Source organism: Mercenaria mercenaria, chromosome 18 (assembly GCF_021730395.1).
Source record: "Mercenaria mercenaria strain notata chromosome 18, MADL_Memer_1, whole genome shotgun sequence".
Classification (NCBI taxonomy): domain Eukaryota; kingdom Metazoa; phylum Mollusca; class Bivalvia; order Venerida; family Veneridae; genus Mercenaria; species Mercenaria mercenaria.
The window spans coordinates 1,965,675-1,992,033 of record NC_069378.1 but is presented as its reverse complement, the minus strand read 5'-3'; the positions used below and the strand labels follow the sequence as shown (position 1 = coordinate 1,992,033).

The 26,359-nt window shown below is 33.3% G+C and overlaps 1 protein-coding gene across 1 annotated transcript; it reads left to right on the top strand.

Moving 5' to 3' along the window:
* The first annotated feature begins 13,069 nt into the window (after positions 1–13,069).
* LOC123539412 (uncharacterized) lies at positions 13,070–21,547 on the top strand. Its single transcript, XM_045323984.2, has 7 exons — positions 13,070–13,214; positions 13,562–13,753; positions 14,644–14,720; positions 19,880–19,963; positions 20,163–20,204; positions 20,438–20,620; positions 21,140–21,547. Exons 3-7 carry the CDS (start codon positions 14,714–14,716, stop codon positions 21,286–21,288), a joined length of 465 nt encoding a protein of 154 aa, XP_045179919.2. The 5' UTR covers positions 13,070–13,214; positions 13,562–13,753; positions 14,644–14,713; the 3' UTR covers positions 21,289–21,547.
* Positions 21,548–26,359: the final 4,812 nt, after the last annotated feature.

The following is a 26,359-nucleotide window of genomic DNA, read 5'->3' as shown; positions in this document are numbered from 1 at the left end:
AAACTAGTTTGTGACTTTTATATTAAAATTTAAGAAAAACTAAGCGAGCGTGTGAAGTCATTTTATAATTTTACGATATTTTGTTCCCGTTCCGGGTTCTTTTTTATTTGTTATCTGTATTTCCGGAACGGGGGACGAATCATGCCGCCAAAAGGAAGAAAAAACGACGATGAAGGGACTCCGGCAACACAATCTACATCTGTGGTTTGCCTAGAAGAAAGAGAGGGACGAAAATTATCAGAGATAAGTAGAAAAATTTCTTTACTGATAACTTCTGTGGATAAGTTAACTGAGGTAGTTAAAGAAGCACTTTCAGAACAGAAGAAAACAATTATCGATACAGTCAGCCCCGCCCTGGATCAAATGACTCAAGTTATAACGCAGATTTCAGAAGAGGCCAATGTTTCAAAAACTCCAACAAATGAAGAAGCAAGTTCAAATGAAACATCTGATATTATTTTTGAAGAGGCACTGAAGGTCAAAGCAAAAATTTCAAATGTATGGGACAACAAAATGCAAAGAAGGAAAGAGGCGTATTGGAACATGACTAAAAACAGCGGACACAGAGATGTGTATAGCAAGTGGATCCAGAATAACCCCATTATAGTTCCAAGATATTTACTCCGTAAAGAATTTCAAAATGAACATCCTGACCAACGAAAATTGAGGGAAGAAGCAGCCAAAAAGGAATTTGAGTCCGAAATTGAATTACAGACACTTAGAGCGCAGCACCATGAAGAACGATTCAATAAGATAGATTCGGAAATAGAGATGATAATTAAACAGAAATGCAGCGGTGCTGTTATGAAAACATTATTATCTATGTGGAAAGAACAAACAGATATAAATGAAAACATCTCCCGTAAAAGATGGATGAAAAACCAGAAGTGGCTGGATGAATATGAACAATCTTTCCAGACAACTCACAAAAACAAAAGTTCTTTCTTCAAAGAGCAAGAAACCAGAAATCGAAAGTCTTATGCTAATGCAGTCAAACAGACACAACGGAAAGAAGCCAGTCAACGACAGACACGACAGACAGATTCAGTCAAAAGGACTAATGGGCCACAACTAATCAACATTGAGACATTGAAAGACATCCTAAACGAAATAAACACCAGTGCTCCTCAAGCTGATACAGCAAGGCGACAAAAGAAGCAAAGAAACAATTACAGAAAAAGCAAAGAACCGGTTTTAATACAGTCCGATTCTGATAATGATTTTTTCGACAGCGGGAGCAACCACACATTAACATAACGCCGACTAATCTAGCTGATAACTCTGACAAGAATTATATAAAAATTTTCAATTTCTCAAACAGACAACTTTCTGAAAATGAAATCAAAGTCTTATTAAAGGGTCTCAAATTTACACCATCGCCAGAAACTAAAAATACTCAAGAGCTTATCACAGATGTTAATGAATTTCATCGAAGATTAAGATTAAAAGAATTTTTTCATAATAAGGACATAATACAAGATGATTCATTAGTAAGAAACAAAAGCAGTTTTGAACCCCAAAAGGAAGAATCAAATCCTTGAACAATACATCTCTACAACTAATTCTTTAATTTCAAATGACAAAACTAATTATGTACATCATAATATTTCTTTAAAAGAACGTAAGCATTGAAGTCATTAGTAGAGGATAAACTATAATCATTAAAGAGGCTGATAAAGGCGGTGGCATAGTAATTATGAACAAAGATTTTTATAAACATAAGATCTTAGAAATGTTGAATGATGATTCATTCTATAAAGTAACGACTGATAAATGCAAACAGGAACAATGAAAAGATAAAAAAGCTTATCAGTTCAAATAGTAATGGCATGACCAAAGACGAAATAAACTACTTACTGGACTTTGAATATAAATCTAGTTACTTTTACGGCCTACCTAAGCTTCATAAAAGTAAGCTAGTAAATGACAAATGTAAAGAAACGAAAGGTGAATATTTAGAATTATTTAATCCATCAGATTTAAAATTTAGACCTATTGTAGCAGGTCCAGCTTGTGAAACACAGCGGCTCAGTAACTTAATCGACATTTTGCTAAAACCATTCATTTTTAAAGTAAAAAGTTATGTAAGAGATGACCTAGATTTCTTAAACTATATTCCAAAGAAAGTTAATAAAAGTACATTATTAGTCTCGTTTGATGTTACAGCACTCTACACAAATATTTCGCACACATTAGGTATAAAAGCAATCAAATACTGGCTACATACATACCCAGATTTAATTCACAAACGGTTCACAAAAGAGTTTATCCTTGAAGCAATTAAAACTATACTTGAAAACAATAACTTTATATTTAATGATATTTTTTACAATCAAATTAAGGGTACGGCTATGGGCACAAAGTTTGCACCAACATTTGCTACTTTAGTTTTAGCATTTTTAGAAGAAAATTTATATACCAAATTAGAACAGACATATGACTTAGAATTTGCACATTATATACGAGAAAACTGGAAAAGATACCTTGATGATTGCTTCATATTCTGGAATAAAACAAAGGAGGAACTTAAACGATTTCATGGAATTTTAAATGATCTTCATGAAGATATTTGTTTTACAATAGACTCAAGTAACCAAACATTACCATTTCTTGACATATTGGTCATCAAAAACGACACTGACATTAGTACAGATATATATTTCAAAGAAACTGATACTAAACAATACCTTAACTTTCATTCATGCCACCCAAAGCACACAAAAAGAAGCATCCCTTATAACTTGGCAAGACGCATTTGTACCATCGTATCAGATTCCAAACTTAAGGCTCGAAGACTTAAAGAACTATATGTTTCATTAATGAAACGAAATTACCCAAAGAGTACAATAAAAAAAGGAATTGAACTAGCTAACAGCTTACCAAGAGAAACTCTCCTCAGACCAGTTGAAAAGATCTAAACGAAATCATACCCTATGTATCTACATTCAACCCAAATAATAAAGAGATGTTTAAGTTCTCAAAAACAATATATCAATTTTAGAGACTGACTCAATTATGAACGAATTATTAAGAGCCAATACTATCATTAGGAGCAAAAGACAGCCACCAAATTTGAAAAAACTATTAACTACAGCAAAATTTTCTGAATTAAATATACAAAGGAAGAACAGGGTTTACAAGTGCAATAGACCTAACTGTAACCTACGTAAACAGACAGAAGAAACTAATTCATTCAACTTTAATGGAAATATATTTTATGTGAATGAAAATATGTCCTGTGATGTGAAAAATGTAATTTATGTTATGACGTGTAATGGCTGCCATGAATATTACATAGGTCAAACCGGAGACAAATTAAGAACTAGAAGAACAATTCATTCTCAACAAATTAGAGACCCGTCGGTAAGACAATTACCTGTCAGTAGCCATATAGACTTTTGCTGTACAACAGAGCCAAAATTTACAATATTCCCATTTTATAAAATGAAAACTAACAGTTTATCAGCTAGATTAACAAAAGAAAAATACTTTATTGACTGTTTTAAACCGAAATTAAACATGCGGAACATTTCACATGATACGGATTGATAAATAACATTATAACGTTATTAACTCCCCTGTTTGACGTCGAAATTACGTCCCTTGTTTCCTTGACGTCAACGTCATTTCTATTGAATTAATTCCCTTTCTCTTATTGTTATATATTTAGACACACTGATGAGCCATTCACGGCGAAACTAGTTTGTGACTTTTATATTAAAATTTAAGAAAAACTAAGCGAGCGTGTGAAGTCATTTTATAATTTTACGATATATATATATATATATATATATATATATATATATATATAAACAGATTGTTAAACGAAGACAGCTAAACGAGGCATAGAATCATTGATAAAATTCACAGGCCAGATCTTCCTCAAACAATATGTTTGCTGAAATTAATGTTGCCAAATTTATGTTGGCTAAATGAAAGGGGAAATAAAACCTGTCTAACTAAATAGATGAATATCCCTTTTCTCTTTCTCAGATTTTTAAAATATTTGTTTCAGCTTCTAGTTGTTTCCACAATCGTCACAGTTATTTTGAATGCGTCTTTATGCCCCCGCTGGTAAAATGGAAATGCAGTCATATATAATGTCAACACTGTCCATACATCAGTATACATACCTCTGTGTGTGAGCGTGCATGCGTGCGTTGTCGAATCTTACAGTGATACTACTATACTGCTGCCTGACACTAGAGAAATGCGAGTGCGAGTTTCCCGATAAATTGCTTTCATTGCATGTTAAGTGCGATCTTGTTAGTTAGTCGACAGAGTATCGTGCAGTTTTCATGTCCCGGTATTGTCTAGCGCCTGTTAGATTAGCGCTTCAATGTTGTTGTTTTCTTAATCTTTACAAGCACTTAACATAAAACGATATCAATTTATATTATATACAGCTAGAAAGTATCATGTTAAAAGCATGAATCACTGCTAGAAAGTACTTCATTAACAGATTAATCTGTTTCATGCATATTGTAAATATATTGCTGTTTTTTTATTATTTGAATATTGTGTAATAGCAGTATTGTAAATACATAAAAGTGCTTACGAAACAAGGAAGAACATTGGACATCTGACACAAGGGAGACAATCCGCTAGCTCCTTATATAGTTAGTGCAGAACACGGTGGCCTCTCTTCTAGAGTGACTGGTATTTATTATTTAAAGTTAAAAAAGGACGTTGTCCCATTTATCTTGTTTATACTTTAAATTATCTTTCAAAGTGAAAAGTAAACATGATTCAATCGCTTGTTTTCTGTAGGACAATATTTAAACTTTTTTCGTTACTTCCAAATTTGCCATTTTGGTTCAAAGATGAAATAATTTATCAAGGGAGAATATACACCGATTACTACAACCCTTAGAGATAAGGTAGTGGAAGTTCCCTGTTTTCAAATATTTTATTAGCAAGCTCAATTACACTTATAGCACATGTTTCTTAGTACTTGTATCCCTCATACTACCTCTTATAACCCGTAACCCTACTTCTTCTAGCCCGTGTAAGACCCAGTACACACCCTTTTCCCCCACTACCTCATTTTTACATTCCTCACACTAACATACATATTATATATTATGTTGTCTCTTAGTAACGCTCTTCCATTTTTTTACATTTCTCACAGTCAGTTATCCGTCGCACCATCCTCTCACACCCCATCCCTTCCACACACGCCCGCATGCACGCACGTTCACACACACGCGCGCGCGCACACAGAGAGGGAAACAAACAGAGACAGAGTGAGTGAGTTACATTCAGTATGCTTCCATTTTATAGTTAACACATAGACGTATTCCATATATTGTTCATATTGTTTCTTAGAACTTCTTCATATCCCCATTTTTTTCCCTCTTTCCCCAAAAAAATCTCACACTTACTTATAACAATAACTTGATAAATATTTTTGAGTAGTAGAGGGCGCAATAGAAAACTTAAAGGGAACGGCAATGTTGTTTTTATGTCCCCACGCATCCTAAAAGAACCTCACCACGAAATTGCTCCTGTACCTGCCCATATACGTATACAGGTTATCTCTCGAATCTGACCTAGTACCCAGTGATTGGAAAAAGCCACCGTAGCCCCCGTATCTAAAAAGGGTCTCAAGTCTAAACCTTGTAACTATCGCCCAATTTCCCTAACTTGCATTGCTTCTTAACTCCTTGAACACATCTTTGTTTCCAAACTTATGACCTATTTTGACAAGCATAAGCTACTTAGCCAGTTCCAGCACGGCTTTAGATCAGGTCACAGTTGTGAGACTCAGCTCATTAATTTCACTCAGGAACTTTACAATAACACTGAACAGGGTCAACAAACAGATGTTATTGTCATGGATTTTTCCAAGGCGTTTGACAAGGTCGATCACATAAGACTAATTTATAAACTACAAAGCCTTGGTGCCAACCCACAAATTACCAAATGGGTCAAATCTTTCCTGTCGAACCGATCCCAGAAAGTCGCTGTTCAACAGTTGATGGTCATTTTTTCAGTGAACTTCCTGTACTGTCTGGAGTTCCCAAGGGGTCTGTTCTTGGGCCATGTCTCTTCCTGGTGTATATCAATGACTTACCAGACTAAGACAAATGTAACGCAAGAATGTTTGCAGATTACACCATAATATACCTTACTATCAACTCCAGTTCAGAGAGTATATCCCTGCAACAATACCTCATTAGCTTAGAAACCTGGGAGAAGAAATGGTTCATGGAGTTTAACCTGGACAAGTTTGAAATCCTTAGAATCTTTAGAAAGAAAAATCCTGTGGTCTACCCCTACAAACTTCACAACATAGAGTTAAAAACTTGTGAGGCAGCTAAATACCTAGGCATAACCATTTCCAAAGATCTAAACTGGTCCAAACACATTGACAATATCACTTCAAAAGCAACTTCCACTCGTTGCTTCATACAACGAAATGTCAAAACTGACAATAAAAAGGTCAAAATTGCTGCCTATAACACCTATGTCCGCCATCAACTTGAGTACTGTTCAAGCGTATGGCATCCTTGGCAAAAACCCTCACTAGCAAAGTCGAAAATGTTCAAAGGTCAGCTGCTAGGTTCGCCATGTACGACTACAGTTACACCAGTAGTGTTAGACAAATGCTGAAAACTTTAGAATGGAATACACTCCAAAATAGAAGGTTACACAATTCATTAGTAATGTTTTATGTAATAAGGACCCAGGCAGTTGCAGTCGACCAATCTCATCTTATACCAACTAGAAACCTAAATTACTTGATCCCCATGTCTCACACTCAGTACTTTTCTAACTCCTACTTGCTAAGGACCATCCAACTCTGGAACTCCCTACCAACTTATGTTAAATCTAGCCCCAGTCTCAGTATCTTTAGAGAGAGGCTGGTGGTGGTTAGTATGTAATTCTATTGCCTCTGTCCCATTTTAACTGTAGCATACTGTCATTTTAGCTTTTATTCTTTTAACATTGTAACATATCATTTCCTTAACAACTGTTTCTCTGACAGCGCCGCCCAGTGATAGTCGGAAATCGACGGTTGGGTGAAAGATGTAGATGTAGATGTAGATGTCAATTTTGTCTGCTAGAATTTCTTATTTCATTTAAAGAAGTGAAAAAATGTTCAATATTGGCTTAAAAACGAGAAAGTTATATTCAGCATTTAAATATTTGATCAAAATGGCGGCCATTTTGTTTTCATGGCAAAAAAAAATGGCGGAATAATTAAATTTCTAGATACATATTTGACATGTATTTACTTATTTCTGTTCAATAATTCATTAAAAAGGTTATTTGCTGATACAGAATTCAGGAGTGTGTAAGTGATGTATTTGCTAATACAGAATTCAGGAGTGTGTAAGTGATGTCATAACCACACTGTGATGTCATAAACGCACTAAAATGGCTGCCTTCATTATCAGCCATTACTGCCATATCTTTTTCAATAGTGGTTCGATTATAAAATTTCTTTCAGTGTTATGAAAGGCTTGATGATGGCTTTCATATACTACCAGCTTATTTTCAGGCTATCCTTGTCCTGAAAGTACAGTTCTATCTAAGGTGATGGGGCTTACTTTTCATGGTTGGTGTTATTTCAGGAGTATACATGTTCTCTATCATATTATATAACGATCGACATATATCGCTTGTGTCACAGTCAGGTAACTAGAATTATGTCCATTGGCCACGGATGACCACACATACTGTGTCATCATTTAAATAGAAAAGTTTATAGTAAAGATCATGTTTGAATTGTATTCAGATAAGATTTTGCATCCCCATTCCTTCAAAACAAGAAGTGTTTGAGACAGACTTCAGTAAAAATAATCACAGAATAAAATCCTTCCTTTCTGGCCATCTGCACATCAAGCTTGTTTATCTGTGAAAGTTGGAAGCAAATCAGGCTAATAGTGTGGAAGGAGTTGGACACGCAATATTTTTCTCTATATTCTATATAGAAAAACTATCAACGAGCCACAGCTGCAGTAAAAAGTCACAAATAAAAATAAGAAGAATGAAGTAGTCTGATTCGTTGGCAGAAAAATAATGGCAGTTCATATGGGCTAAGGATTTAGTTCTCATTAAACATTATCTTCGTTTTCTCATAACAGAAATTCACAAATTGGTAAATAGTTTGATGTGATTCAATTCCTTTATTTATGGAGGAAATTGCATACAACTTGGCAGTCTGTTCCCTTGAAGGGTGTTCTATAAAAGAATATCACATTTTTTTAATAGGGAATCGATTCTACCGATTTTCGTCGCGATCTATACTATAGAATTAAAAATATGTCCTTCCGGCACGTGCACATAGCGTGTGACTTTGGATTGTTTGGAAGAATACGCTTTTTCCATGTGCCTAATAAGCGTCCACATAACTTGTCCGAACCGCAACGTCTTGCACATCAGTACAAATATGTGCAGTGTTGTTTTATTCCAAAATCTACCTTTAAAATGATACGGAATCAATGCTGTCATTAGACAGTTCTTTTCAAATCTTATGGGATGAGTTGAAGTCGGATCGATTCCCGATTAAGGCAGTGCCTTATTTCATATTAAATGAACCCATTCTTGAATTATATCACTTTAATTCATTGGGGGAAGGAAACACATTACAGCAATAATTGATTGGTCTGTAACTCTTTTTTTCTGGCAATTTATGACACTTTTGTGATACACTTTGGTAGTTTATTGGCCTCACACAAAATTATGGCTCATTTGAAGTACTTATAAGAGATTTGAATCTGTTTGAAGATAACAATAGACTTTTACATATTTTTTCATCTTAAAAGAGTCATGATGCATAAAATGTTATTAAAAAAGTGCCGTGGTATAGTCCAATCTTTTACCTTCATTTTGGTATAAACATTATGCTTATCTTTCAGGAATGTGGAGAAAAATCATGTTAAAGCAGGTCACCCCATATACCTTAATATGTCCTACAGTGTACCAACCTAATCGATATAATTATACTAACCAAAAGAGCTTAGCCCTCGTTGTTACTTGTTCATATTGTGTGTCCTTATTGACGAAGAAATTTCACCAACTATATGTTAAATTTAATAAGAATATTTTGTTGATGTTATTGTATTGTTCTCATTTTATACACTCATAATTTCATGAAAAAAATGTCAGCTTTAATTTAGTGGATTACATAAAATAATTTACCTAATTTGTTTTTGGGAAAATAATGCATAAATTAAAGTTGCTGGTTTGCTAATATAATACAATTTGTAACTTTGAATTCAGTTTTGTCATATTTTCTGATGGTTTTGAACCATTTAGTCAATTCTGCATACGAATAATGGAGTTCCTCTTAAGCCGGTGCTACAATAAATTGACTTTAAATGTGATATTTTCATATTTCTGCATTTTCTGCCACAAACTACATGCATTGCATATAATGATACAGTGATTTATATGTCCTTCCGGCACGTGCACATAGCGTGTGACTTTGGATTGTTTGGAAGAATACGCTTTTTCCATGTGCCTAATAAGCGTCCACATAACTTGTCCGAACCGCAACGTCTTGCACATCAGTACAAATATGTGCAGTGTTGTTTTATTCCAAAATCTACCTTTAAAATGATACGGAATCAATGCTGTCATTAGACAGTTCTTTTCAAATCTTATGGGATGAGTTGAAGTCGGATCGATTCCCGATTAAGGCAGTGCCTTATTTCATATTAAATGAACCCATTCTTGAATTATATCACTTTAATTCATTGGGGGAAGGAAACACATCCCAGCAATAATTGATTGGTCTGTAACTCTTTTTTTCTGGCAATTTAGGACAATTTTGTGATACACTTTGGTAGTTTATTGGCCTCACACAAAATTATGGCTCATTTGAAGTACTTATAAGAGATTTGAATCTGTTTGAAGATAACAATAGACTTTTACATATTTTTTCATCTTAAAAGAGTCATGATGCATAAAATGTTATTAAAAAAGTGCCGTGGTATAGTCCAATCTTTTACCTTCATTTTGGTATAAACATTATGCTTATCTTTCAGGAATGTGGAGAAAAATCATATTAAAGCAGGTCACCCCATATACCTTAATATATCCTACAGTGTACCAACCTAATCGATATAATTATACTAATCAAAAGAGCTTAGCCCTCGTTGTTACTTGTTCATATTGTGTGTCCTTATTGACGAAGAAATTTCACCAACTATATGTTAAGTTTAATAAGAATATTTTGTTGATGTTATTGTATTGTTCTCATTTTATACACTCATAATTTCATGAAAAAAGTATCAGCTTTAATATAGTGGATTACATAAAATAATTTACCTAATTTGTTTTTGCGAAAATAATGCATAAATTAAAGTTGCTGGTTTGCTAATATAATACAATTTTAACTTTGAATTCAGTTTTGTCATATTTTCTGATGGTTTTGAACAATTTAGTCAATTCTGCATACAAATAATGGAGTTCCTCTTAAGCCGGTGCTACAATAAATTGACTTTAAATGTGATATTTTTATATTTCTGCATTTTCTGCCACAAACTACATGCGTTGCATATAATGATACAGTGATTTATCTTTACCTTATTGTCCAAAATATAGTTTATACACAAATATCAGTCATTTTACGGCCAATTTACATCAGATTAAATGCAAAGTTTTAACGGTTTTGAAAATATGTGATAGGAATTTGTTGTTGAATTTCTACACACACAATTTATTTGATTTCTTTATCATTTGATGATAGATCGATCTGAACCAAATCAATATAAGGAATACCAAAACTGATATTATAGGATATAAAGATAATATTTAGCCAATAAATAGTTGCCACTTTGTCATTCGTCTTGATTTTATCTCTCTGTTTGTTTGCTTACTTGAATATTTTTTATTGATTTGAATGAAAAAGGTTCGATTTCTCGACCTTTCAAAAACGTGTATTATCTGAAAGGACTTCAGCAAAAGTAAACTGAAACAGGAAGAAAAGACGTTTAAAAATTGGATATATAATCTTAGTGATACAGTTATTTTGAAACAATTTCCATAATGATGGCGGTAAATATTGGCAGGATCATCGTTTTTCCTTAATCAGGCATTACTAACTAAAGTTGAATAATTGATGTCCAGTTGGTATGTTAATATATGTTTTCAAGACAATTTTTGCGGACAATATTTTTTGTTGGATTTAAAGTCGCACCGATACATATTGTATTAGTTATAAGGGACGTAAGCTCACGTTGCATTGGCTATACTGGTTTTTCGTTTTTTCATATTGTTACTTATTCTAGTCTCATGATTTTCATAAAGATTTCGTCATTTTTGTTTTTCTTCTACTGTTTTTTCACTTCAATGTACACGTATTTGAATGTAAATGTTTTGTTTTTACTCCACTGTATTTCATTTTCTACGAAATTGAAATTATTACTTAGTGCGATAAATTATTCGTGAAAAGTCGACAGGAAACGTGTGATAAAGATGTCGATCGTGTCTGTCTATAAATATTTGTCATGACAACATTAAGTATTAGCTGTTAGGTAATATCAATGTTAATATATGGTATGTTAATATATGTTTTCAAGACAATTTTTGCGGACAATATTTGTTTCGTCGGGCCCTTAAGGGTGTTTCTCTTGTTGCTCTGTCTTCTGAAAAGGCATTGAGTACATAGGTGTTTGGTTCTTAAGGTTTGCTTTTTATATATTTATACACGAGCATTTTTGTGTTTTACATGCCATGCCTTTTTGTTTCCATTACGTGTGTTAGAGATTCACCTGGAGGGGATTACTTTTATTTACACTGTCCCATGTCTTTGGAACATGGTGGGGGTAAGAGTGAGGTTGGGTGCGCACCATAAACCGGTTTAAGCTCCCCAGTGGTGTTTTTGCCACTGGCCGTTCCAAGGCGGTGCCCCACCGTGTTCCTTTGTTTGTTCGTTTTGTCCTTGTGTGTTGACTTTGTGTGCGCGCGTGTGTGTATGCTTATTGTTCGTCTTGTCCTTATGTGTTGGCCTTGAGTGTGTGTGTGTGTGTTGTTCGTTTTGTCCTGATGTGTAAGCTTTGTGTGTGTGTGTGTGTGTGTGGTGCACGCGTTTGCGTGCTGGGGGGTTCGTTTTGAGGAGGCTGCGCTTTTGGTGCGTGGCATTCCCTGTTTGATATTTTTCTTTGTTTTTAACACTGTGCACAAAATGATTTAGTTATGTTAGATGAATCTATTAAAATGGTTGTATGCTTTTGTTCTGAAGTTCAATTTTCATACTTTATTCGTCTGTTTAATCTTTTTAACTTGCCTTTTAAAAGTTCCATTTTCAGTCCAGCAAGAAACTTAACATAGATAGCATTGGCATTTGAATACCTTTTACGTAGAAATCATTTTCTGCAAGGTTCGTCAGCACTTCTGTTATTATACGGTTAGTATTCACATAATAAATGGCTGGACCAAACTGTTACGATAATGGTACTACGCAAGACTGTGAATGCCCTATATGTCTGGATACATGCGACGTTCTAAAGATCACTGAATGCGCGCATGAAATATGTCAGACGTGTCTTCAACATGTTATTGAAACAAGGTAAACATCTTCTGGCTATCATAATTTGAAGACATTTTAAATGTTTTATATGGTATATAAGTCTTTTACTTCTAGATTTGTTGTGTTGTTTCTATCACGTGGTAGGATACATGTACAACAATATCGATATTTGATTGGATGAGATAGTTGACGCCTCGTTTCAAATTATTAAACGTTGATGCACATAGCATATATCGTACGATGACTTATTTGCTTGTAACTAAATGCTATTATTTAGTATGTAGGGATGCGATTTTGGTACGTGGCATTCCCTGTTTGATATTTGTCTTTGTTTTAAAAATCAGGAAATTTTGTACCATAAAGTATAGTATGAGTTATTGTTAGATTCTACCTTATAGATGCTATTTATTTAGGTCCATTTGCAAAAAAACAAAAAGAGGTAATATCAAATACATACATTTTACACACACACACACACACAACATTGCAATTTGGATTTCGGTCTTAAAATTTTTAATGTCTTATTCTTACACTGTGTTTAAAAGTTCTAACCATATTATGTTTTCAATCACGATAGCACCTAGTTTCTATGTCCATTTTGCCGAAGTATAAATCAAATACCTGATCAAGGTGCTTCTGCCTTTCCAAGCAAAACACAGACAACATGTTGCAACTGTTCAACTAAAGTGGACGCCAATGATGGACACACGGAATGTTCGCATAAAAGGAGGCAAATCGAAAATTTAAATTCTTAAATATGCAGTTTCTAAAACAAATAAACATTTTATGTGTGTTTAAATGAATACACTAATTAATATTTTGAAATATATACAAACAAAAATGTAACAGTAGCCTCAAAATATATATTAGTATGCAGTAGCTTTTCTTAAATGACTTACGTAATGTGTGTATCATCTGAAGTTATGACAAGTAGGTTGTTTCGAAGGTGTTTGATTTGTAATGAAAATTACTGCTGTAATTCAAGTGTGTATGAAAATGTGGTTTTGGTAAGATATATATCGCTTCTACAACAGCGTGCACCTTCCCTGTGACAATTTAAATTGACCTGTTTTACAGTAGTATAAACACCGTAGAAACAGATGGACTTAACTGCGACAGAGGTATAACCAACCAAGAACTAAGACCACCAACAGCCAGACACCTAGAATGTGACACCAGAACAAGCAATATCGATGTTGTCCAATCTGGTAACGGAGAGACGGCCAGGACCCTTAACATTAATATCAACATACATGTAGAGAATAACAGGTAGGTAACACAGCGATAAAGACTTGTAATTTGAAATTTTTCGAAATTAAACAGATATGGTGAATTGTAATCCTGTGATTTTTTTCTATAATCCAAAATGTTATGTTTTAATGATAGATGGTCTCTCTTATTAAGACTACCATTGGCCGTCAGTATGGCTGTTATCCCTTATTTCAAAATTGTTGCAAGTTTAATATGTATATTGAATAGACCTCAAAGAAATGTTTTAAATTTCTAAAAAAAAAACGTATAAATTATAAAAAAAAAGTTGAAAATGTCACTCATAACATTTTATTCATATTGTCAAAAGATAAATAAAACACAGATGTAACTCACATGACCCATCAACTTTAAATCTGTAAAAAGAACGACTGTTTAAGTTCAGCCCTAATCAATAGCAAAACAAAATCCGTGCATAATATTGTGCGTGTTAGATAATTTCAATAAGTTATATTAGGTAGTTTCCATGATATTTTCAAAAGTCACATTTTCCACGCGCCATATTATTATCTATGCATGAGCATATGTTTGAGTTTTACTTTGGGTCGCTAAGTCACCAGACCCTAACCTTATCGAGCACGTGTGGGACGAATTGGATAGACTGTAAGATGTTGGATTTCATAAAACAGTGGTTGCCTATTGACCTTAAATAACTACTATTAATTGAAACTATGTACAGTACGACGAGTTAAACCTAGTGCTACCTATTACCAATAATTACAGAAATAGTCCACTTCTAAACGATCTTTATAAAATATAACTCTTACACTGCTTGTTATGAAACTCAACAGGTACCACAACTAATGTATTTCTGACTCGATAAATGCTATTAATACTTGCTTTGTAGTAAGGAATGGGCGTAGCTAAATCTCTGAATATAACACTTTCAGTCCACCAACGATTACTCAACCCACTACAAGACAATCAGGCAGAGAATATACGTGCCCTGTATGCATCCAGATGATATGTATGTTTCTTTGTTCTACAGAAAAAGATGATATCAGTTGTAAAAATTCAATTTGCTACATTTTTTCGTTATTTTTGAGATTTACATTAACAAAACATTCTTACATCTTTCTCACAGGTACTTTGTATTTATTCCATATCAAACATACGGGAACTTTCTCACGATACCTTGATATCTAAGTTACGTACAGGAGCTCATTGCAACCAGCTACGGTCAGTGTATAAAATCTATCGATGTTTAGGTCTGTAATATAGTAGCAAGACCAAATTAATCCTAACACGACACCATCGAGTTTTCGTCATTTCACCCTTTGCTCAACTCGCTTTATAGATGTTCTATTCTTTGGTCATCTCCCTTACAGATATTTTTGTCACCTCACTTTATAAATAAACATTCTTTTTTTCATCTCACTCTATTAATATTTGCAGGTCATCTCACTTTATAAAACGATGTTCTTTCGTCATCTCATTAAATAGATGTTCTTTTCTTCGATTATCAAACTTTATTGTTATTAACTTGTCATCTTGTTTTATAGAATTATTATTTTTAAAGATATCCTACGGTCATCTCACTTTATAGAATTTCTCGTTTATATTGAGGCTGTACAGCTTTATGTTCGATCTCATGTTTTACTATTTCTGTAGCACGTTTTCCTTTTTCTGAAGCACAGTTTACTATTTCTGTTGCATGATTTACTATTTCTGTAGCATAATTTACTATTTCTGTAGCATGTTTTACTAATTCTGTAGCATTTCCACTATTTCTGCAGCATATTTTACTATTTCTGTTGCATGTTTTACTACTTCTGCAGCATAATTTACGTTTTCTGTAGCATAATTTACTATTTCTGTAGCACAATTTACTATGTCTGTAGCATAATTTACTTTTTCTGTGGCATAATTTACTATTTCTGTAGCATAATTTACTATGTCTGTAGCATAATTTAATATTTCTGTTGCATGTTTTACTATTTCTGTAGCATTATCCACTATTTCTGTAGCATATTTTACTATTTATGTTGCATGTTTCACTATATCTGTAGCATAATTAACTTTTTCTGTAGCATGTTCCACTATTTCTGTAGCATAATTTATTATTCTTGTAGCATAACTTATAATGTCTATAGAATAATTTAATATTTCTGTTGCATGTTTTACTATTTCTGTAGCATGTTCCACTATTTCTGTAGTATATTTTACTATTTCTGTTGCATGTTTTACTATTTCTGAAGCATGTTATACTATTTCTGTAGCATATTCCACTATTTCTGTAGCATGTTTTACTATTTCTGTAACATGTCATACTACGTCATTAGAATATTTTACTATTCTTGCAGCATGTTCCACTATTTCTGTAGCATGTTTTTCTATTTCTGTAGCATAATTTCTATTTCTGTAGCATGTTATACTATTTCTGTAACATAATTTACTGTTTCTGTTGCATGTTTCACTATATCTGTAGCATATTTAACTTTTTCTGTAGCATGTTCCACTATTTCTGTAGCATAATTTACTATTCTTGTAGCATAACTTATAATGTCTATAGAATAATTTAATATTTCTGTTGCATGTTTTACTATTTCTGTAGCATTTTCCACTATTTCTGTAGCATATTTTACTATTTATGTTGCATGTTTCACTATATCTGTAGCATAATTAACTTTTTCTGTAGCATGTTCCACTATTTCTGTAGCATAATTTACTATTCTTGTAGCATAACTTATAATGTCTATAGAATAATTTAATATTTCTGTTGCATGTTCCACTATTTCTGTAGCATGTTCCACTATTTCTGTAGTATATTTTACTATTTCTGTTGCATGTTTTACTATTTCTGAAGCATGTTATACTATTTCTGTAGCATATTCCACTATTTCTGTAGCATAATTTACTATTTCTGTACATGTTTTACTATTTCTGTAACATGTCATACTACGTCATTAGAATATTTTACTATTCTTGCAGCATGTTCCACTATTTCTGTAGCATGTTTTTCTATTTCTGTAGCATAATTTCTATTTCTGTAGCATGTTATTCTATTTCTGTAACATAATTTACTGTTTCTGTTGCATGTTTTACTATTTCTATAGCATGTTACACTACTTCTGTAGCATGTTCCACTATTTCTGTAGCATGTTTTACTATTTCTGTAGCATGTTCCACTATTTCTGTACCATGTTAAACTATTTCTGTAGCATGTTATACTATTCCTGTACCATGTTTCACTATTTCTGTATCATAATGTACTATTTCTGTAGCATGTTTCACTATTTCTGTAACATTTCTGTACCATGTTATACTATTTCATTAGAATATTTTACTATTTCTGTAGCATGTTTTACTATTTCTGTACCATGTTATACTATTTCTGTATCATGTTTTACTATTTCTGTAGCATAACTTACTATTTCTGTTGCATGTTTTACTATTTCTGTTGCTGCATATTTTACTATTTCTGTAGCATGTGTTACTATTTCTGTAGCAAGTTCCACTATTTCTGTAGCATATTTTTCTATTTCTGAAGCATATTGTTCTATTTCTGTTTCATTATTTCCGTAGCATATTTTACTATTTCTGTATCACATTTTATTATTTTCGTAACATGTTATACTACTTTTGTATCATGTTTTACTATTTCCGTAACATGCTGGCCAAGGATGCATGCCACCTTATTTTACTTTATTTTCGTTTTCTATTAAATTAATACCTTTAAATATAAAACTCACTACCTTAGGACTGCTACCTTAAATATAATAATTAATATCAATACCAAAAAATATATGCAGATCGCTGTCTGTAAACTGCTACCTTAAAATAATACAGCTACCTTAAGATATATTAAGGTTAATTCTTTTAGTAAAAGGACATAAAGTTTTATTTCAACAATGCTACACCTTTAAAAACGTAAGTGCTATTAAGTTTAAAATTCTTGAATAATATAGTGAATACAGATTTAAAAGAACTGTTAATTTTGAATGAATTTTATATTATAGAATTATCTGATTGTGGTGGTGCTTGATGCATTAGTGTGGTTGTGCTCAACTTGAATATAATTATCCTTACATCATTTGAACATTCGGATACGGTGACTTTGTGTTTACATTTTAATTTGGAATATTTGAATAGCACTTTTCTACGAAAGACCCGTGGTGACATTTCAACTTCATTATTTCACGATTTCTGCTTCATGATTTCACGATTTCCACTTCATGAATTCACGATTTCACGATTTCCACTTCATGAATTCACGATTTCCACTTCACGAATTCTCGATTTCCACTTCACGAATTCACGATTTCACGATGGTGAAATCGTGAATTCATGAAGTTGAAATCGTGAAATCGTGAATTCGTGAAGTGGAAATCGTGAATTCGTGAAGTTGAAATCGTGAAATCGTGAAATCGTGAATTCATGAAGTTGAAATCGTGAATTCGTGAAGTGGAAATCGTGAATTCATGAAGTGGAAATCGTAAAATCGTGAATTCGTGAAGTTGAAATCGTGAAATCGTGAATTCGTGAAGTGGAAATCGTGAATTCATGAAGTTGAAATCGTGAATTCGTGAAGTGGAAATCGTGAATTCATGAAGTTGAAATCGTGAAATCGTGAATTCGTGAAGTGGAAATCGTGAAATCGTGAATTCGTGAAGTGGAAATCGTGAATTCATGAAGTTGAAATCGTGAAATCGTGAATTCATGAAGTGGAAATCGTGAAATCGTGAATTCGTGAAGTGGAAATCGTGAATTCGTGAAGTGGAAATCGTGAATTCGTGAAGTGGAAATCGTGAAATCGTGAAGTGAAAATCGTGAATTCATGAAGTTGAAATCGTGAAATCGTGAATTCGTGAAGTGGAAATCGTGAATTCGTGAAGTTGAAATCGTGAAATAGTGAAGTGGAAATCGTGAATTCATGAAGTGGAAATCGTGAAATCGTGAATTCAAGAAGTGGAAATCGTGAATTCAGGAAGCAGAAATCGTGAAATCGTGAATTCATGAAGTGGAAATCGTGAAATCAAGAAATCGTGAAATCATGAAATCGTGAAATCAAGAAATCGTGAAGTTTTTTCGTGAAATCGTAAATTCGTGAAATCGTGAATTCATGAAGTGGAAATCGTGAAATCGTGAATTCATGAAGTGGAAATCGTGAAATCAGGAAGCAGAAATCGTGAAATAATGAAGTTGAAATGTCACCACGGGTCTTTCGTACTTTTCTGCGTGCTAGTTCATTCATTTTATTATTACGACTTGATGTTGCAAGATTCATGAATACAGCGGTTAGGGTCCCTGTTTATAAGGGCCACGCAAACCTAAACCAATACGTGCATGTTTTACTATTTGCGTAGAATGTTTTACTATTTGCGTAGCATGTTTTCCTGTGATACGCAGGCTCCATAACCTCAGATCCCCTTTCTAAATTCCAGTTTGTTTATTTCAGCCCATTGTTTTCTCGTTTGGGGAAAACCCTTTACTTTATCTGGGGACCAAACGCCGCTCTTCATGGAATTACATGCCTCAACACGTGTATCATTGAAGGTTTCATGTTCACCGCCGTTTGAATACATCTGCGGATGTCTCTAAATTGTTTTTGTACTTTTAGCATGTGTAAATGTTAAGTTCTGCTCAACCCGGGGCTAGAGGGCGTGAACGGTAACATGCATTTCCACTACCGTCCATGAACAGGCTCAATCAAACCGAGTCTGCAACATTTTCATTTTTGTCGTGTTGAACGACCTGTAAAGTTTTCACTTTTCTCTATTTTACTATTTACTATTTCTGTATCATGTTTTATTATTTCTGTACCATGTGCATGTTTTACTATTTGAGTAGCATGTTTTACCATTTCCGTAACATGTTTTACTATTTCCGTTGCATATTTTCCTATTTCTGTATCATGTATTATTATTTCCGTAGCATGTTTTACTATTTCTGTAACATGTTTTACTATTTCCGTTGCATATTTTCCTATTTCTGTATCATGTATTATAATTTCCGTAGCATGTTTTACTATTTCCGTTGCATATTTTCCTATTTCTGTATCATGTATTATTATTTCCGTAGCATGTTTTACTATTTCCGTATCATGTTTTAATATTTCGATAGCAAATTTTACTATTTTTGTTGCATGTTTTACAATCTCCGTAGCATGTTTTACTATTTTTGCAGCATATTTTACAGTTAAAATTGCTTCTACGATGCACGACGTTGTGATTAAAAGCCTTACTAGACGTTGGGTCATTGTTCTAATAGGTATTTCATTTTTTAAATCACAGTCGCAGTTTCAACAGTTTTGGCAGAAAAATTGAAACATATGATATGCCTATCAGATAGTTGTGTTTCGTGTTATTCTAAACATACTACATGATTAAATTTAAAATAAATAGAATGAAAACATTATTCTTCCAGACTGATAATAGTGTGCCGTAAAGTAAAACATTTTTTTTTACAGCAGTTCTAATGTTTCCAGCATCGATGTTCAGGATTCTGCTTGGTATGTGTAACTACTTTTGTTTTCGGTGTTCTTGGTCATATTTCATTAAATAAGATACAATCATTTTGATAAGTGTTCATGCAAATTTTCTCAGATGAGATTAGAATACATGATTGTACCTCTGCCTTGCCAGAAATAAAGTTTAGGTGCATACACGTTCTTTACTGTTCTTATCAGCATTTATACCATTGTTGTTTAGTTTAGATAATTTACAGATCTGATTTTCTGTGCAGGTTTTGTAGCCGTTATTACAACCTTGCACTCGGAGAGGCACAATCTGGCAATATTTGTGCTTGTAAAAGGATTATGCGGAGCTATTTTCTGGCTAGGGATACTTTGCAGAAAATATGAAAATCCCCGATTGAACATTTTCACGTATTTTCTTGGTGCGTTTAGTTTTATCTGGCAATCAGTTGGTATGTATATCCTATATTCAACGACTTGATATTTTTGTATGAAATCTGCCTAGGTTTTTTTTTGAAGTATGCAAATCGCCTCTGGTTCATGAAAATACATATTGTTGGTACCTGTGTGTTAAACGACAAACTAATTAATGCTTTTTGTCTGTAATTTATTAGCTTGAAATTTCAACTTAATAACTCGAAATTTTTATATACATTACTCGAAAATCGATTATCTACCTATCGCATATGGGCGTAAATGTATAGGTCATTGATCAAGGACATGTAACTTTAGGGGAGGCGTGGCGTTCCTTTTGTGTGTTCGTCCTTGTTCTGCTTTCCCCTTTCATTTTATTTTATATAACCATTCATTTCACGTTCATTTCAGCAAGCACACAGAAACAAGTACATACAACAAAACAGTATCGAGACCATCCACTAGATGTATATGAAATTATACATCTAAACATTGTTCATATAACTTATATTTTGTAGACTTTCTATATTGAGATAATGTAATTTTAAATATTTCAGGAAGTGCTTGGACATTTGAACACCATCTAGAAACTGATGGACTAGTATTCGTCATACAGGTTCTTACTATAGTAGACTGGTCATTGTTCGCTTGCGTTATGTGCATTGTTTGCGTGAGCACATCCGTGATCTTGATAAGGAATAATTAAATGTTCATAATTGATATATTTTATGCATACAATCTGTATGATTCGGTGCAATGTATTATATCATATCACATTATCTGTTGGATTATGCACATATTTATGCTTGTCTTCAACCTAGTTGTTTGTTATGTATGTCACTGCAATTACTTTTCTCACTTTGGTTAAAATTAACGATTTTGATAATAAAACCAACTTAATGATAAAAGCTCAACTTTCACATTTCGTAATTTTATACAATAAACATTATTCAATCTATTTTTGTCAGTCGCAGTGTAAATTTACTCAGCAACTTGTCAATAACGTGACAGTAGTTTGAAATAAAATAGGTCTTTGTCATAAAGTTTTCGGTCTGATTCATGAATTTGACAATATCATCAATGTTTGCACGGGGTCACAGTTTCAAATGTTATGTATGAAAGCAAAGATATACTAGTTCATTTAACAAAGAAGTACTGCGCTTACTGTGCATGACAAGGCTTTCGAAAAAAAAACATAATAGTCGTTGTAATTAAAAAAAAAAACAAAAAAAAACATAATTTATTTTGAATCCAGTGGCGTTAAATGGCCATGTTCCTAACACTTGACAGCTCCTCTCATTTCATTTTCAAGAAAATATCTGTAAGACGGATGAATACTCCCTGAAGTTAGATTATCACTTATCAATGTATAAAACACATAATAGTGTACCACCTTTTGAAGAGTATTCATTTCCCACCATAAACCTTCTTTGACATAAATTTTAGGACAGCATAGGTTCAATCCCCACTGGGACCAGTTTTATTCCTTGTATTCCTTTCTTCGAATACATTTCAACTTTCTGTTGCTTATTATTCATTTATTGTACAAAAATAATTTTTTCGTATGATAAGCGATTTCATGATATTTAAAGTAAAAGTACCTCTTAAACAGAAGGGGGCAGAGTTAGACATCCTTAAAATTACTGAATTGAATGCGGTAAAAGTTCTCTGTTTCGCCTTTGCTCTTTAGATTACATATTGAGTTAGTAAAAGTAGTTAGGCTTTACTTCTGCACACGTTTTTTTTAATGAAGTGATCAAAGTTTAAAGCTGTCCCACAGGATTCGACCTTAATTTTTCCATGTTAGAATTAGAATTATATCCCATTAAATCCTTTTATTTTTTCTTTAGTCAGCCTTGTAAAATTACATTGACAGGTATATTGTCTTTCATTATTGTTTAACAATAGCTTTATCTTTTTTTTATCAAAATTCATGGATTAAAGAAATATGCAAGTATATGCAAATATTTTGGATAGTGACCATCACTTTGAAATTCGTCTCTACATGAGCTAGAGGAAATATCCAAAATTATACAAAATTTATGAAACAAACGGCACGGTAAAAGTTGTTTGAAAATTGCAACACAGTGCAAGACAATACCAAGTTTAAGAATATCCCAAGCAAATGCCATTTTAAACACTTGCTATTATGGGCCTAATGATTTCATCGGCGTCTTAATAATGAAGCTTCGAAAGAAGTATCTTAGAACTCCATCAGGTAGTTATTGAGGAAGAAGCACACAAAAGATATGCGCTTCTCTTTGTGAGACTTCCTGTGCAGTTTAGCTGAATTCCAGCAAAGTTTCGCTACTGAAGACTGCTTTGGGCAAGAAACAGTACAATAATGTACCAACTTTGAATAATCAAAAAGGTAATAATTCAGTGAAAAATTATCCGACCGGAACAAAATATCGTATGCGCATCTTCTCTTAGAAAAGAACAATCCCTTCTTGAACTTTTGGTCAATGCCAGCTAGTGTTTTCTAAGGAATAATCCGGACAAAAAAAGGCAATTTATTATCATATAATAATGTTGACTAGTCAATAAGCAATAACTGAGTAAAAAAGTAGCCGATCCGAACAAAACGATTTTATGCGCATCGCCTGTTTGAGGTGAAGCTTACTATGAAATCCAGACAATGGTTGCTGTGCAAAACTACAGATAAGAAAACAGTTGCTGTAGTATACTGATGCTGGATAATTAAAGGGAAATAACTTGAAGGATTCCTCCATCGTTTATTCATTCGAATGTTGATCCAAAACAGACAGAATATTCATCAATTATTAAAGTGCTGCCGGAAGTGGCACTTTTTCATTCTGGATGTTCCTTTACTTTTTGCATTTAACATAGGAATCCTAATGCTCATATACTTACACAGCTAGATATGACAGTCTGATACATATTGCATCTACCTGAATATCTATATTTATATTTTGAGTAATAGGTATAAATTGACTGTGAAGTCTGCTAGAAAATATAATGTTTTGTCTTTCCTAAACACACTTGCAGTTGCTAATGGGAGGAAGTCAGACATTTTGATATTCCAAACACCTTCTCTAACTAAGCTGTCAACCGTACTCTCGTACTCTTCGGACAGGTGTAGTTCATCTCTTGCTTGATTTTGTTGACGGGTGAAATATTTGTGTCAAATTCATTTTTTCGTCAAAACTGCTGAAAGCACCTCCCGGCAGCCAACAAATGATATATGTAATTACTCCATTGAAGAAAAAGGTGTTTGGAAATATTTCTAAGGTAACATTAAGTCGTTTTTGCCATTTGTCACATATATAGACATATGTATTTTAAAGGAGGCCAATGATGCTGTGCCTAGTAATTGTTTGTGTTCCAGTTTTTAGAGCCGATGACAGGAAAGAAAGTATTTTAATAAAGAAATGTTCTTGTGCGCATGTAGGCCTGAGATCAGCGTTGTTTGGTGATCAATAACTAAAGGTTTTCTTGCAGACGGTAGAACTAAACACGAAAGATATGAATTTTTAAGAAAGAAAGAAATCTGTAAGACAAATATATATTTTAATGAAAGACGGATGTATAAATTTGACTAATTAACCACAAACGGTAATTAAGAAATGTTTTTATTTTCGGAGTTCATGCGAAATGAATCCTATTCTGTCGTTCATTTCGCATGAACTCCGAAAAATAATCACTTCTTATATATACATAATATTTCTTTTCCATTTGTAAACAAGGTCATAGTATTAATTGCACGCATTTTGTTGCAGTAAACATTAAAATCAGCTTCCCGGCCATTCTGTCCATATGACGGAACAACTTCGACGTCCTCTAAGAATACTTTTTAGCTCCATGTAATAATCAGTAATTGTTGATTCTGTGTGGCAATATCCAAGCTACTTTGTTTTACTAATTTCGGTAGCCCTTTCAAATGGTGACTAATCATTTAAAACAGCCTCTTATGCATCTGTCAGGTCATGAGCATTATATTTTCTATAGGGCCCCTCCAATTTGCCAGAATTCTGTAAACATATAAAGGAACATGAATACAGGATTGATACAATTTAACATATTTATATTTTTATATACCTATATCAATTCTGTAAAATAAAATCGGCTTGTATTTCACAATTAAGTATGAAAAGGCAGAAATAAAATCCGTATTGTACCTTTAAAATTCGTATTGTACCTTCCGTATTGTATGCTGTCGGGATACTTTCATTAATATGCATGACCTGACACACTTCTATAAATAGCGCACGTAAAAACTTCATTTAGTTCCATTTTGATATCGATAAACATTGAGGATTTCGTTTAATAACAAAACAACAAAAAAGGTAGAGGTATATAATAAAATGGCCATTTTATAACAGTAGATAGACCTTGGATTTTGTATAGGGCTCGAGTTGATTTTTGCCAGATCGTACCTCACGAGGCGCGCAACTCCAGATCGAGCTACTGTTATAACAATCCTATTTTATTGGCTAAATGGACCATGTTGGTTTGGCGTGCGGTAATAGTACTGAGTTGTATAGGTTTTTATCTCTATCATACCAACAACAACAACAAAGGTGGCCGCAAATGCAAATATTTTCCGGGTTCATTTAAAAGTTGTATAAAAAGATATTTTGATAACTTGTTGATATACTTATCGTTCTTATCTCCATAACAGTGAAATTAGTGTTTACAACTTTGTTCATATTACCAAAACATCACGTGATCAACACTTTACGTGCGCACGATATGCAAATTAAGTGGATATTACGTCACAATCGAAAATACATGTCGGTCGAAAACGGATAACGTGGGAATATACCTGATAATGCATCCCTCATACCACCACTACTAAAACAAAACCCACTTCTTCTAACCCTAACCACATCCATTACACACCCTTTTGTCTACCGCCACTCCCTTTATGTCTTCACCGATAAGGTTGACAATTCTGATATTTTCACTCAGGCAGGATTTACACATTCCTCACACAAGCTTATATCGTATATATCATGTGTCTACCGCCACTCCCTTTACACATTCCTCACACAAGCTTATATCGTATATATCATGTGAGTTCTTAGTATCCCTTTTCAACCAATTGCACAAAAAAAAAATCCTTTTATATATATTCCGGACACTTACGTCTCATATAGATGCTGAGTGTCCGTCATACCTTCCTCTCATGCCCAACCCTCTACACACAGACACTGCTGGACCCAGTCTCCTTTCATTGTACATTTTTAACATAAACGCGTATTACCTTCTCTTAAAAATCAGTGTTTATATTTCAAACTTACTTAAAAATATCTTGGTATGCATTTTGAGCAGTCTCTCCGACGGTTGTTTATACTGCTCGCCTTTACAAAACTGAAATACTGTTGAAAAACAACATTTAACCCAAACCAACCAAACAAACAGGCATGTTATGTAATTTGTAATGATCCTACATAAATTGCTGCAATAAAGCGATGCTTGTTTATTTTCAGAAGTGGAACTGTTCTTAATTCAGTGTATCGGAATGAATTATATTTCTTGAGTCAAGACAATCTAAATATAACCAAAGTTCAGGGCCAGTGTTATGACAAAGTATCTGCAGTTTACATGTCATTGAATGAAAGAGTATGCATGCCTTCTTCAAATCAGAGCCTCGACAAGAAAAACTGTTGTTTTTTTTAAATGTTATGTTTATATTATAAGTACATACGCTCTTAATCTAATAATTTCGACATAAAACTTATCACTAACTCATTTAAAGAATGATCATTTTGAGAAAATATACAGAGGATATATAGAGGTTAATTGCCTGTTTT